General features: G+C 46.6%; 1 protein-coding gene across 1 annotated transcript; it reads left to right on the forward strand.

The window, feature by feature from the left end:
- Window positions 1–12,559: 12,559 nt before the first annotated feature.
- LOC124689675 (protein Rf1, mitochondrial-like) lies at window positions 12,560–14,095 on the forward strand. The gene has a single exon (XM_047223163.1). The coding sequence runs from the start codon at window positions 12,560–12,562 to the stop codon at window positions 14,030–14,032; it is 1,473 nt and encodes a 490-aa protein (XP_047079119.1). The 3' UTR covers window positions 14,033–14,095.
- Window positions 14,096–15,948: the final 1,853 nt, after the last annotated feature.

A 15,948-nucleotide genomic window follows, 5' to 3' on the forward strand; every position in this document is an offset into this window, starting at 1 on the left:
CAAAAACAAAAACAAACCGACGCTCCAAGCAAAGTACATAAGATGTGACTGAATAAAAATATAGTTTCAGGGGAGGAACCTGATGATGTTGTCGATGAAGAAGGGGATGCCTTGGGCATCCCCAAGCTTAGACGCTTGAGTCTTCTTAAAATATGCAGGGTGAACCACCGGGGCATCCCCAAGCTTAGAGCTTTCACTCCTCTTGATCATAGTATATCATACTCCTCTCTTGACCCTTGAAAACTTCCTTCACACCAAACTTCAAGCAAACTCATTAGGGGGTTAGTGCACAATAAAAATCCACATGTTCAGAGGTGACACAATCATTCTTAACACTTCTGGACATTGCACAAAGCTACTGGACATTAATGGATCAAAGAAATTCATCCAACATAGCAAAAGAGGCAATGCGAAATAAAAGGCAGAATCTGTCAAAAACAGAACAGTCCGTAAAGACGAACCTGGAAGGGGCATTTAGCTTGCTCAAACGGAAAAGCTAAAAACTAATGAAAGTTGCGTACATATCTGAGGATCACGCACGTAAATTTCCAGATTTTTTTGATTTTTTTACAGAGACTTCTGCGCGAATTCGTGATAGACAGCAATGCTGTTTCTGTGTAGCAATCCAAATCTAGCATCAACTTTACCATAGAGACTTTACTTGGCACAAAAACATGATAAGGAGAGGTTGCTACAGTAGTAAACAACTTCCAAGACTCAAATATAAAACAAAGTACTGTAGTAAAAACATGGGTTGTCTCCCATAAGCGCTTTTCTTTAACGCCTTTCAGCTAGGCGCGTAAAGTGTATATCAAGTATTATCAAGAGATGAAGCATCGACATCATAATTTATTCTAATAATAGAATCATAAGGTAACTTCATTCTTTTTCTAGGGAAGTGTTCCATACCTTTCTTGAGAGGAAATTGATATTTAATATTATCTTCCTTCATATCAATAGTAGCACCAACGGTTCGAAGAAAAGGTCTTCCCAATAAAATGGGACAAGATGCATTGCATTCAATATCCAAGAGAAAAAAATCAACGGGGATAAGGTTATTGTTAACGGTAATGCGAACATTATCAACTCTCCCCAAAGGTTTCTTTTTAGCATTATCAGCGAGATTAACATCCAAATAACAATTTTTCAATGGTGGCAAGTCAAGCATATCATAGACTTTCTTAGGCATAACAGAAATACTTGCACCAAGATCACATAAAGCATTACAATCAAAATCATTGGCCCTCATCTTAATGATGGGCTCCCAACCATCTTCTAACTTCCTAGGAATAGAAGTTTCAAGTTTTAGTTTCTATTCTCTAGCTTTGATGAGAGCATTTGTAATATATTTTGTAAAGGCCAAATTTATAGCACTAGCGTTGGGACTCTTAGCAAGTTTTTGTAAGAACTTTATAACTTCAGAGATGTGGCAATCATCAAAATCCAAACCATTATGATCTACAGCAATGGGATCATCATCCCCAATGTTGGAAAAAATTTCAGCAGTTTTATCACAGTACAGCTTTCGTAGTTTTAGCAGCTTTCAGCAGCTTTGCACGCTTTGCACTAGGAGTAGAAACATTGCCAACACCAATTATTTTACCATTGATAGTAGGAGGTGTAGCAACATGTGAATCATTATCATTACTAGTGGTGGTAATAGTCCAAACTTTAGCTACATTATTCTCTTTAGCTAGTTTTTCATTTTCTTCTCTATCCCACCTAGCACGCAATTCAGCCATTAATCTTATATTCTCATTAATTCTAACTTGGATGGCATTTGCTGTAGTAGTAATCTTATTATCAATGTCCTTATTAGGCATAACTTTCAATTTTAAAAGATCAACATCAGAGGCAAGTCTATCAACCTTAGAAGCAAGAATATCAATTTTATCAAGCTTTTCCTCAACAGATTTGTTAAAACAGTTTGTGTACTAATAAATTCTTTAAGCATGGCTTCAAGACCAGGGGGTACACTCCTATTATTGTTGTAAGAATTCCCATAAGAATTACCATAACCATTACCATTAGCGAAGGATATGGCCTATAGTTATTACTGAATTGTTCCTATAAGCATTGTTGTTGAAATTATTATTTTTAATGAAATTCACATCAACATTTTCTTCTTGAGCAACCAATGAAGCTAAAGGAACATTATTAGGATCAACATTAGATCTAGCATTCACAAGCATGGACATAATCACATCAATCTTATCACTCAAGGAGGAGGTTTCTTCGACATAATTTACCTTCTTACCTTGTGGAGCCCTTTCAGTGTGCCATTCAGAGTAATTTATCATCATATTATCAAGAAGCTTTGTAGCTGCCCCCAAAGTGATGGCCATAAAGGTACCTCCAGCAGCTGAATCCAATAGGTTCCGCGAAGAAAAATTCAGTCCTGCATAAAAGGTTTGGATGATCATCCAAGTAGTCAGTCCATGGGTTGGGCAATTCTTTACCAAAGATTTCATTCTCTCCCATGCTTGAGCAACATGTTCATTATCTAATTGTTTAAAATTCATTATGCTACTTCTCAAAGATATAATTTTAGCGGGAGGATAATATCTACCAATAAAAGCATCCTTACATTTAGTCCATGAATCAATACTATTCTTAGGCAAAGATAGCAACCAATCTTTAGCTCTTCCTCTTAATGAGAAAGGAAACAATTTCAATTTTATAATATCACCATCTACATCCTTATACTTTTGCATTTCACAAAGTTCGACAAAATTATTAAGATGGGCAGCAGCATCATCAGAACTAACACCAGAAAATTGCTCGCTCATAACAAGATTTAGTAAAGCAGGTTTAATTTCAAAGAATTCTACTGTAGTAGCAGGTGGAGCAATAGGTGTGCATAGGAAATCATTATTATTAGTGTTTGTGAAGTCACACAACTTAGTGTTTTCAGGAGTATTCATTTTAACAGTAGTAAATAAAGCAAACTAGATAAAGTAACTAATTTTTTTTGTGTTTTTGATATAGAGAGCAAGACAAGTAAATAAAGTAAAGCTAGCAACTAATTTTTTTGTGTTTTGTTTAAGTGCAGCAAACAAAGTAGTAAATAAAATAAAGCAAGACAAAAACAAAGTAAAGAGATTGGATTGTGGAGACTCCCCTTGCAGCGTGTCTTGATCTCCCCGGCAACGGCGCCAGAAAAAGAGCTTGATGCGTGCAGTTGACACACGTCCGTTGGGAACCCCAAGAGGAAGGTGTGATGCAGACAGTAGCAAGTTTTCCCTCAGAAAGAAACCAATGTTTATCGAACCAGGAGGAGCCAAGAAGCACGTTGAAGGTTGATAGCGGCGGAGTGTAGTGCGGCGCAACACCAGGGATTCCGGCGCCAACGTGGAACCTGCACAACACAACCAAAGTACTTTGCCCCAACGAAACAGTGAGGTTATCAATCTCACCGGCTTGCTGTAACAAAGGATTAACCGTATTGTGTGGAAGATGATTGTTTGCAGAAAACAGTAAAGAACAAGTATTGCAATAGATTGTATGCGATGTAAAGAATAGGACCGGGGTCCACAGTTCACTAGAGGTGTCTCTCCCATAAGATAAATAGCATGTTGGGTGAACAAATTACAGTCGGGCAATTTACAAATAAAGAGGGCATGACAATGCACATACATGATATGATAAGTATTGTGAGATTTAATTGGGCATTACGACAAAGTACATAGACCGCTATCCAGCATGCATCTATGCCTAAAAAGTCCACCTTCAGAGTTATCATCCGAACCCCTTCCAAGTATTAAGTTGCAAACAATGGACAATTGCATTAAGTATGGTGCGTAATGTAATCAACAACTACATCCTTGGACATAGCATCAATGTTTTATCCCTAGTGGCAACAACACATCCACAACCTTAGAACTTTCTCGTCACCGTCCCAGCATTTAATGGAGGCATGAACCCACTATCGAGCATAAATACTCCCTCTTGGAGTTAAGAGCAAAAACTTGGCCGAGCCTCTACTAATAACGGAGAGCATGCAAGATCATAAACAACACATAGGTAATAGATTGATAATTAACATAACATAGTATTCTCTATCCATCGGATCCCGACAAACACAACATATAGCATTACGGATAGATGATCTTGATCATGTTAGGCAGCTCACAAGATCCAACAATGAAGCACATAAGGAGAAGACGACCATCTAGCTACTGCTATGGACCCATAGTCCAGGGGTGAACTACTCACTCATCACTCCGGAGGCGATCATGGCGGTGAAGAATCCTTCGGGAGATGATTCCCCTCTCCGGCAGGGTGCCGGAGGCGATCTCCAGAATCCCCCGAGATGGGATTGGCGGCGGCGTCTCAGTAAGGTTTTCCGTATCGTGGCTCTCGGTACTGGGGGTTTCGCGACGGAGGCTTTAAGTAGGCGGAAGGGCAGGTCAGAGGGCGTCACGAGGGGCCCACACCACAGGCCGGCGCGGCCAGGGCCTGGGCCACGCCGCCCTGGTGTGTCGCCACCTCGTGGCCCCACTTCGACTCTCCCTCGGACTTCTTGAAGCTTCGTGGCAAAATAGGACCCTGGGCGTTGATTTCGTCCAATTCCGAGAATATTTCCTTTGTAGGATTTCTGAAACCAAAAATAGCAGAAAACAGCAACTGGCTCTTCGGCATCTCGTTAATAGGTTAGTGCCGGAAAATGCATAAATACGACATATAATGTGTATAAAACATGTAGGTATCATCAATAATGTGGCATGGAACATAAGAAATTATCGATACGTCGGAGACGTATCAGGGGGCGCGCCCCCCTATTGTGTGGCGGCTCCGTAGCCCTTCCGACTCCGACTCTTCGCCTATAAGAAGCCCCCTGACCTAAATCTTCCACACGGACAAGCCACGGTACGAGAAACCTTCCAGAGCCGCCGCCATCGCGAAGCCAAGATCTGGGGGACAGGAGTCTCTGTTCCGGCACGCCGCCGGGACGGGGAAGTGCCCCGGAAGGCATCTCCATCGACACCACCGCCATCTTCATCAACGCTGATGTCTCCCATGAGGAGGGAGTAGTTCTCCCTCGAGGCTAAGGGCTGTACCGGTAGCTATGTGGTTAATCTCTCTCCTATGTACTTCAATACAATGATCTCATGAGCTGCCTTACATGATTGAGATTCATATGAGTTTTGTATCACTATTCATCTATGTGTTACTCCGGTGATGTTATTAAAGTACTCTATTCCTCCTTCATGATGTAATGGTGACAAGTGTGTGCATCATGTAGTTCTTGGCGTAGGTTATGATTGTAATCTCTTGTAGATTATGGAGTTAACTATTACTATGATAGTATTGATGCGATCTATTCCTCCTTTCATAGTGTGATGGTGACGAGTGTGCATGCTATGTTAGTACTTGGTATAATTGCAATGATCTATCATGCACTCTAAGGTTATTTAAATATGAACATCGAATGTTGTGGAGCTTGTTAACTCCGGCATTGAGGTGCTCTTGTAGCCCTACACAATTAATGGTGTTTGTCATCCAACAAAAGAGTGTAGAGTGGTTTTATTATGTGATCAATGTTGAGAGTGTCCACTAGTGAAAGTATGATCCCTAGGCAAACATCAAATCTCCGTTTATTTACTGTTCTGTTGCATGTTTACTCGCTGCCATATTTTATTCAGATTGCTATTACCACTCATATACATCCATATTACTTGTATTTCACTATCTCTTCGCCGAACTAGTGCACCTATACATCTGACAAGTGTATTAGGTGTGTTGGGGACACAAGAGACTTCTTGTATCGTGATTGCAGGGTTGCTTGAGAGGGATATCTTTGACCTCTTCCTCCCTGAGTTCGATAAACCTTGGGTGATACACTTGAGGGAAACTTGTTGCTGTTCTACAAACCTCTGCTCTTGGAGGCCCAACACTGTCTACAAGAATAGAAGCACCCGTAGACATCAGCGCGCTTTCCTATGCCTAACTCAGGCCGGCACCGATACGAACGGTGCGCGCTGGGTAAGCCGGATCCAGCACAATGTCTTTTGTTTCATTTGTCGGCTTGAATGCCGGTGCGCCCATGTTCCCACTCATTGCCGCTAAGCTCAACTGTGAGGACTGAGCCAGCGCAACCGCAGTTTGCATCCTCCTTTTTTCCTCTGCGATTACCAGCGATTCTGCTAGGTTTGATCCGGCGGAGGCAGTTTCCAGTGAAACCTTGTAGTTTCCCACCACAGTTAAAGGTCCACGAGGTGCCGGCATCTTCATCTTGAGATAGGCCGTATGAGTTGAGGCCATGAAAGCTGCTAATGCCGGTCTCCCCAGCAGTGAGTGGTAAGGACTATCCAGGTCCACTACCTCGAATTCAATGTTTTCAACCCGACAATTGTCACGCCCTCCAAACGATACGTCCACCCGCACTTTTCCCACTGGCACGCAGGACAAGCCCGGACGATTCCGTGGAATGTTGTGCGAGTTGGCTGTAGCATGTTTTCTGTTATGCCTAGCGTATGCATGGTGTGTTAGTACATGATATTTATGCTGCTTCCATTGTGTATCAACACTTTGCTGAACTTAACTCGAGTCGTTGGCCCATGCATGATTGGGTCTACCACAAGAGCATAACCACCCGGATTCGGCATGATCTTGGGGTGATCCTTGAACGACCAGGTAATTTCCTGATCTGACCACAGCATGTATTTTGGTACTGCCGGCATCACAACGTTCACTTCCATGGAACGGCGACGCAGGCTTTGCCTGTCGGTTGGCTCAGTGATAAACACAACACAGCACATGTCCGGATCCTGGTAAACGTTCCGGCCTAAAGGTGCCGGTGGAGGTAGTTGGCCATTGCCTTCTCCCACCTGATGAACCTGCTGCTGCCGGTTCGGCTGAGGCTGTACCGGTAGAGCGTTTGCTCCGGTAAGCGGTGGCGGTGGTGGTAACGGGTGTTGATGTAATATGTCATGCGAGGGTGGCAGTATTGTGGAACATCCTTGTGCTTGCGCATCTTTTGCAGCACCTCTCAGCATCAAGTGCTTGATCCAAGAACAATCTTTTGTCAAATGGTTTGCCGGCCTCGTCGGATTCGGAGTATGAAACCGGCATGGTTGCTCCATTGTTGCTTCCATGGTGTATCTTATATGTTCTTGCCAATCTTTTTTCTCTCCCCACTTCTTCTTTTCAACCCATTGCTTTTTAGGACCCGCCCACGGCTGCGATCCGGTTTTTTGTCTTTGGCTTCACTGGGGCCGGAATTATCCTGCACCGCAGCTACTTGTTGTGGACCATACCTTCGATCCGGAAAGTCTTCTCTTCTCTTGTTGTGCCGGTTGTCCCGGTATTGATCTTGGCGCGGTTGACTCGTTTGCGCCGGATCAGCTTGCACTGCTGGTTGCATTGGGTCTCCCAATGTGTAGCTATCTGCCACACGTATCATTTCCGCCAGGGTTACCGGCATGTTCCGCTGTAGCTTTTGCCACAACGGCGAACCTCTGCGGCACCCGTTGCAAAACCAAGCAATGGCTTGCGCCTCTATCACCCCCTCGCAGGAGTTTCTTGTGGAGTTCCACCAGGTCAGATAATCCCAGTATGTTTCATTTGGGCGCTGCACGCACAAGGCGAGCTGCTGCGGCCTGTTGGGCCTCCGGTATGTGCTGCTGAAGTTACTCACAAATGCTTCCTCAAAGTCCAACCAGCCATTTATGCTTCCTGCCGGCAGGTTATTCAGCCAGATTCGTGCCGGTCCTACCAGGAAAGATGGTACAATTCTCATGGCCCAACGCCGGTTTCCTGGTATAACATCACCGGCGAGAGGCGCTGGCGCACAGGGACGGTGCCGAAGTAGATGCGGTGGCTGCCGAACTCGATGATGCGGCCGTTCTTGGGGAAGACGCCGCCGTTAGCGAAGCAGCCCGCGTTGTCGTCGATGAAGTCCATGGAGTAGATGCGCTGCACGAGCGCAGACACCGTCCGCTCGCCGGTGACGTCAAGGAGACCCGCCCGAATGTGAACTCCAGCAAGCGCCGCTTCCTGCCCCACGGTGGGCGCCAACTGTCATCGTGGTGAACAAACAGATGCCATAGGATGGCTTAAGTTGGGGCCGAATGGGCGCTAGAGGATTCGGGGGAGGGTTTTTGATTAGATTGGATGAACCTCCGGATGCTTTCCTCAAGAACTTAGCCAAAGCCAGAGGTAGAAGAAGAAAGACATAAGGAAGAACTTTGCTCTAGATCTCTCTCTTCATTGATCTTAACAGATTACAGGTTTGTGCATACAAGGTTCGTACCTGCGTACATACGTGTCCGCGTTGGGGTGTGCCCCCTCTCCTTATATAGGGGAGAGGGTGGCTTACAGGGGAAGTAACCCTAGGAAACCCTAATGGCATCGTTGAACAGACAAACTACTTTACAAAGCTACTTTAATCATAGATGACGCCTGTATCTTCTTTAATCAGGGAGGCTGACGTCCTCCGGATGCTTTCAGCGTCACCCTCTTCTTTATCGTCACGGCTTCGTTTAAAGCTACTTTGCTTAGCTCATCTTTATCCTCTAGCCCTCGAGAGAATCTTTGACCAGTCCTGCCGACGTGCTACAGTTTACATCTTACCGGTAGCCCGGTGTCTTCTTAGCTTATTCCGGTACACCCCTCTTGGGGATACCGGTATAGATTTACTTAGCCAAACGTTTAACTTTGCACTCCGGAATGAATATTAAACCGGTATTTTGATGGCTCAAACCATCCGGTTTGGCATGCCTTTAGCATACCGGGGGTCATCTTCCCAACACCCAGCTCAGTAAAGTTTAAATCCTAAATTTGACATGTTGTTGACTTTGTTAATTTTAAGATCAGTCGGATTAATTTTTTGGACGCACTCCCTCGAAGATGCTCGTAGGGGTAGGGTGTATGTGTGCGTTTACGGGATAAGTATACATATATATGTCAGTATGTGTAAGCGTCTAGTATTTCGCAAAAAGAAAAAACAGCCCCAAACCTTTTATAATTTGAAAGAAAAAAATTGAGAGCATCTCCAGCCGCTTCCCCCAAAGCGTCCCCCAAAGCAATTTGGGGCGCGCCGGACCAAAAATCCGTTCCAGCCGCGTCCCCCAAAGCCCATTTTTGTCCGGCGCGGTCCGATACGGTGTCCGGCGCCCCGATCCCGTCCCTGTCCCACAGGGGACGCTCCGGGCACGCCGGACACAACGAAAAGCGAGGTGAACCGACGCGGGCCTGACGCGTCAGCTACTCAGGGAAAATTCGTCTCCCACTCCCGCCAAATCCCGCCCCTCCCGCCAAATCGCGCTTATCCCGCCGCGCATTTCTGGCCTCTTAACACATATCCCGCCGCCGATTCATTTCTCATATCCCGCCGCCGCTACCCTCTCCCCATGGCGCCGCCGACAGCCCCAAGAAGATGGCCAAGAAAGCGGCCAAGAAGCCGCCGGGCAATGGGACGAAAGGGGCGAAAGCGCCGGCTCCGAAGAAGAAGCCGGAAGGATGGACCGACGATCAATGGCAGCAAGATTGTCTGCGCCGGAAGCTATCGATGGCGGAGCGGAAATGACGGAGGGCGGCGGAGCAGGAGAAGAAGGCTCTGGCGGCGCGCCAGCACCAGCACATAATGGCCGGGTGTATCGCCGCCGCCAACGCGAGCCCATGGAGTACGTCAGTGCCGACGTACGTTCCGGGAGGGATCTCTCCGTCGTCATCCGCCTTCTACAACGACGGCCCCTCCGCCACTCCCGGGTGCGTGACGCCTAATTTGTCGCCCCACTACCAGGATGCACTGCCGCATGGCGGCTTCAACCCCAATAACCTCTACTCCCTGGCGTACGAGCAGCGCGAGCCAGGACCCGGTCCGGACGGCGAGCCTTTCACGGGCCGCAGGGGTCCGCTCGAATTCGAGGGCGCCGGTGCTGAGGAGGAGGAGGACGGGGTTGAGGAGGAGGAGGACGAGGAAGAGGAGGGGGTGGAGGACGACGACGAGGACGAAGAGGGCGGCGAGAAAGAGGACGAAGAGGGTGCCGGTGACGATGATCTCGTGGAGGTAGACGTGGACGGAGTGAGGAAGAAGAAGAAGGCGTCGGGCACACGAGGCCCCAAGTGGACGGTTTTGGAGGATCTTTGTCTGTGCGAGTCGTGGGCGCAGGTGAGCCATGACTCCATCATCGGCGCCAACCAAAAGTACGAGAAGTATTGGGCGAGGATCAAGGACGAGTTCGATGAGCGCAAGCTCATCAACAGCGACTACAACAAAGTGACAATGAAGAGAAGCCAAAAGGCAATGTCGACGCGATGGGCCATCATCTAGGCGTCGGTGAACTCCTTCCATGGGTACCATCACGACTTAGAGACCAGAGGCGACGGCGGCACCGACGTCGCCCAACTGGTACAACTCTTTCTTCCATAATCTGTAGCGCCTACATTGTGTTCGATGAAATGAATCTGCTTCCTTTGGTTAGTTTGATAGGGCCATGGATATGTACCGGAAGAACTCGGAAGGTCACAGGTCGTTCGTGCTCATGCATTGCTATAGCAAGCTCAAATTGAACGAGAAATGGCGGTTGATGCGCTTGTCGTTGTCCAAGGGGAAGGACGCCATTGATCTGAACAAGCCGCTGGTAACGTCGGCAGGGCGTCCTACTGGCAACAATGCTGCCAAGGCCGCCTTGGCCATTGGTGCGTCGTCTGAGAAGACGCAGGCATCGATCACGAAATGCCTCGCCGACGTCTCCTCGACCTTTCTCTCCCGCGACAAGAAGACCGACCAAAGGTGGGCCGAGCTGCTCGATCAAGAGGCAAGAGGAGAAGTTGGAGCTCAAAAAACGCAGGGACGACATGTCCCTGCTGAGAACGTCGACAGAGGGAATGTCTCCCCGGACGCGAGCGGCGCACAACTTCTTCAAAGGCCAGATCCTCGACGATATCGAAGCCAAAATGGCGGCGGCCGACGCTGCCGCCGACGCGGCGGCGCTAGCAGCGGTAGCGGCAGCGCAACAAGAGCCGGCTGACACGTCTTCTATTGCTACACATGCGTCGACCTCTGCGTCGGCGACGGAGCAGATGGAGCATGCACAACAACGGGCAGATCACGACGAGGTCATCATGATCGACGGGCTTGCGTCGACTCAGGATAGGTCGCCGTCGACCAACTCCTTCTTGTAATTAGCATGCACCACCGGTCTGTAATATGATCGCGCGCCCAGTACTTTGATCGCGACGATTCGGCGGGAACGATCTCTTTTGAATGCAACTTTTTGAATTTCTGATTGGGTGAGGCGTTTGGGGGACGCGGCTGGGAAGCAACGTCCCCCAAACACGGCACGAACAAAACACGTCCACAAACGCTAGATCCGGAGCGGTTTGAGGGAGGCTTTGGGATGTGGCTGGAGATGCTCTGAAGTGTGCCGTCCTGGAGTTTCGACCCTGAGAATAGGTACTGCGGCCAACTGCCACTCTGCCAGCTCCAAGCGCTCGTTCGCCCCATCTCTGTTTCGATCCTAAATTCCCCGATCCCACATCCGTTCGCCGTCCTCCCGCTCCGGCGCGCACCCTCCTTCACCGCCGCGCCGCTGTAGGAAGGCAGGGCCCTCTAGCCAGCCTTTGTAAGGGGCACTGGCGGCGACCATTACCTCGCTCACGCTATTGTCATCGTCCTAGTAGTCACTGCCTTTTTTCCATGGCGTACCACACCAGCAGTAGCCACGTACATTTTCTCGTGTTTCCGATACTCTAAACATATATCTAGCAGTAGTAAGCGACGGCCCTGCCCGTAGTCGTCGAAGCAGACAGCTCATGGCGCAGAGGCCAGAGCATGTCATCTGTGATCGTGCTGCTCATTGTGTATTACTAACATAATATACTTTTAGTAAGTATACAAAGTAGTCTGAGCTATGGTGGCAGGTGCGTCCGGAAGGATTTACTTGATCGTAGGATCGAATCCCCGTCTGCACGATTTTTAGTTTAATTGTTTCTTCCTAGAACTGACAGAAAAAAAATATGGAGGGATCTATTTGCAAAAGCTACGACACCACGTGTTGGCTTCTAATTGATTTGGGACCTGTTTGCTCCTTCCATGCAAGTTGTGGTACCGTGGGTTTACACTTTTCAAGTTGTGGGACTAATTTGCACGTTGAAGATAAGTTGTGGAACTTGTAGTGTATATACACAATGCATAACACCACATATAAGTTACTACCCACTATGAAGGTAATAATCTATATTTTTTGGAAGGTAATAATCTAGATTAGATTAGTAACATAATCTAAGTTACTTTCCACTATGACCAGCATTACAAACACATAAGTAATATTTTATTCCATACCCGTATTTTTATTGGGTTTTTACCAGCAGGTTGGATACGGATACCCATTGCCATCCAGCCTCCAAGCGCCTCTGACATTCGTTCGCCCCCTCCGTTTCGATCCCAAATTCCCCGATCCCACATCCGTTCGCGGTCCTGCCGCTCCGGCGCGGACCCTCCTTCACGGCCCGTGTCACCTTCGTCCGTCGTCCGGGGGCTCCCGACGGTGGCTGGGCGGGGAAGCCCACATTCACCGGTGCAGGAAGGTGGGAGTCATCCTAGGCGGAGGCAATGTCGCGCCTCAGGCCGCGCTCTTTCTCCACCTCCGCCTCCTCACGTACCAACGAGCTGCTGAACCTACTCCACCATCATCTGGGCTCTGGGACGCTTAGGCCGGACCTCGCGCACCAACTGTTCGACGAATTGCTGTGCCAGCCTGTGCCGGTATCAGAGCGCGCAATCAACGGCTTATTTGCCGCCCTAGCGCCAGCGCCGCCCTCTATGGCGTGCCCTGATGCCCCTGGCCTCGCCATTGCTCTCTTCAGACGCATGGCCCGAACACGCCGCTGCGGGATGACGATATCCACCAGTCACACCTACAGCATACTGATTGACTGCTGCTGCCGGGCACGCCGCCCGGACCTGGGGCCCGCCTTCTTTGGCTGCCTCCTCAAGACAGGCGTCACGGCAGAGATCATCACCTTCAGCAACCTATTCAAGTGTCTCTGTGACATGAAGCAGACGGACGAAGCTCTGGACGTGCTGCTCCACAAGGTGCCTGACGACCTGCCTGACGTCAAGTCCTACTCGATAATTCTCAAGAGCTTCTGCAACAACGGGAGGAGCCAGTGTGCCCTTGAGCTGCTCCGGATGATGGACCAAAAAGGAGCTAACCACTCTCCCGACGTGGTTGCATACAGCACCGTAATCGATGGCTTCTTTAAGGAGGGTGAGCTAACCAAAGCATGTGATCTATTCCATGAAATGATACAGCAAGGATTTGTGCCTACTGTGGTCACGTATAACTCCATTGTCGATGCACTCTGCAAAGCAAGAGCAATGGACAAGGCAGAGGTGATCCTTCGACAAATGGTTATTAATGGTGTTCAGCCAGATATTGTGACATATAGTAGCCTGATCCGTGGATATTCCACTTCAGGCCAGTTGAAAGAGGTCGTTAGGTTGTTGAAACTAATGACTAGTCAAGGTGTTCTACCGGACGTTGTTACCTGCAATGATCTCATGGCCCACCTTTGCCAGCATGGAAGAGTCAAAGAAGCTGCAGAAATTTTCCATTCCATGGCTTTGAAGGGCCGAAAGCGTAATGTCTTCTCATACGCTATTATGCTCCATGGGTACGCTACACAAGGATTCCTTGTTGATATGATTGATCTCTGTGAGCTGATGGTAGGAGATGGAGTTGTACCCAATGTCCATGTTTACGATATTCTAATTTATGCATTTGCTAAGCGCGGAAGGATGGATGTGGCTATGCTTTTCTTTCAAGACATGTTGACGCATGGAGTGAAACCTGATAAAGTCATATATTTAACTGTCATAGCTGCGTTTTGCAGAATGGGCAGGATGGATGATGCTATGGACAAATTCAATGAGATGATTGATATGGGAGTACCACATGACACCACTGTTTACACGTGCATGATTGAGGGTTATCTTAAGCATGGTGATCCCATGAAAGCCAAGGAATTGATTGCCGAAATGAAGAACAAGAATATTCGTCATAGGTCGCAGAAGGGTAGCTGAAGAACGCAAAACACAGCTATGACAGTTAAATATGTGCTGGTGAGAGGCATGGTCATAATATATTTACTTTTACTACAATGATCGACAGATATTGCTTAGTCACCGAGATGGAGAAAGAATCAAAGCACTTGACGCTGTGGTATTGCAACAATTGTTAATGGCTGTTGTAAAAATGGAAGGATCGATGATGGATTGATTCTCCTTGGAGAAATGTTAGGCAAGGGAGTCAAACTTACAGCTTATGTATCTTGCATCATACTGGACTTATTACAGTTCCCAGATGGTGAATTTGTCGCTGCATTATCTGAATTATTGTTCCTGCAAAATGCTTACACTGTTTTATGTGATATTATAACCGGCACATTGACTCATGGATAAACTTCTCTGATAATTAAGAAGCTAAATGATAATTTGAATTGGTGCTTTAGTTCAGTCTTAGCTAATGGTTGCCTGTTGGCAACAAAGTACACTGAGTAACTGTGAATTATTCTGAACTGCCGTCCGACTAGATAGCTGATGCATAGAACTGAAATACAATATTTGGTATGGGCATTTCAACCAATTTTCTTTCAGATTTACATTTTTTTCGAAAAGGGGAAGCCCATACAGCCTTTTCAGATTTACAGTAGCTTGAAAAAATGTATAGCTAATGTTCTCCTTTGTGGAGATGATCCTAACTGAGTTTGTTTTGTTGCCATAAGGACTCCTGAATGTTGCCTATTCGATGGATGCTCTCTATACATAATACATCACAGGTTTGTAAATATATATCACTAATGGACAACTCTTGTTTTTGGTACTGTTTGTTCCCTTGCTATAAATGCTTGAAGTTTTTATTCTAATTCTCACTGATAGACACCAAAATACCTGTTTGCTATCATATTGCCATAAATAGAGAAAATCTGATGCGTGAAAACAATGTTAACTCCCCCTTGAGCAATCACATTTTGACCTTGGTTCAGGTTATCTTTAGCATTTGTATGAGTTCTGAACATTATAATACATGTGATTGATGCAGAGTTGTTGAACAATAGAAACTAAACTACTAAACTTCACCTGCTTGTAACCCAAACTAGCAGATTGTTAGCTAAAAGCACTGCGAAATAAAATAAAATGCAACTCTGGAGGGAATGCACCATATCATTATCAATTTCAGTTAACCATTGATTTTCCATGTAATTCAAGTACTCACTTTATAACTGGCACAGAGAATGTGTCAGAGAACGCAAGTTGAAGACCACTTACGATGTGCATCTAGGAATGCCAACAGAATGAGAAATCATTATTTGTCTGCAAACCTCACCATTTCAGTTGCATGTATAATGGCAGACCATCACCTGGATAATACTTCCAAAGTCTGGGTGAAGCTACGAAATGTAAATCATTAATCGGCGATGCTCAGCTCATAGATAATCACTAAAGCAGCTCTCCAAAACACAACATTGCAATCAGAGGTTCAGACCTAGTATTCTTATATCATTCGTATGAAAAAGTTATAATTGTCGAATCTGGAGTGTACTAAATCAGTTAAGGAAAAAGGCATTTCTTGAGACTGAAACCACTTTTTTCTTCAAGTGCTTACAGTTCGAACATCTCTGCACCAGGAAGTTTATGGTTGTATGCTTGCTGTGTCTCCTTGGAACATTCTGAAGTTTTCCGTACCAGTTTCAGTCACTGTTATATCTGCCTGCCTTTTTCTTTTTTTCCGGGGCTCATTGTGTACAGTTTCATGTTCAGGAATAGTTCTTCCTATCTTGATTTTCCAACTGATTCGTGTACCCACCTTATGCCACTTTTACAGAAGTAAACAGAGAAGGTGCCCTGACTATGAGTGCTAAGAAGAGAGGTTAACTTGATAGGTGGTGGAAAGGTAATGCACCGACCACTGTGACAAGCCAACAAGAGTCTAGTCCTCT

This window comes from Lolium rigidum, chromosome 2 (assembly GCF_022539505.1).
Source record: "Lolium rigidum isolate FL_2022 chromosome 2, APGP_CSIRO_Lrig_0.1, whole genome shotgun sequence".
Taxonomy (NCBI): domain Eukaryota; kingdom Viridiplantae; phylum Streptophyta; class Magnoliopsida; order Poales; family Poaceae; genus Lolium; species Lolium rigidum.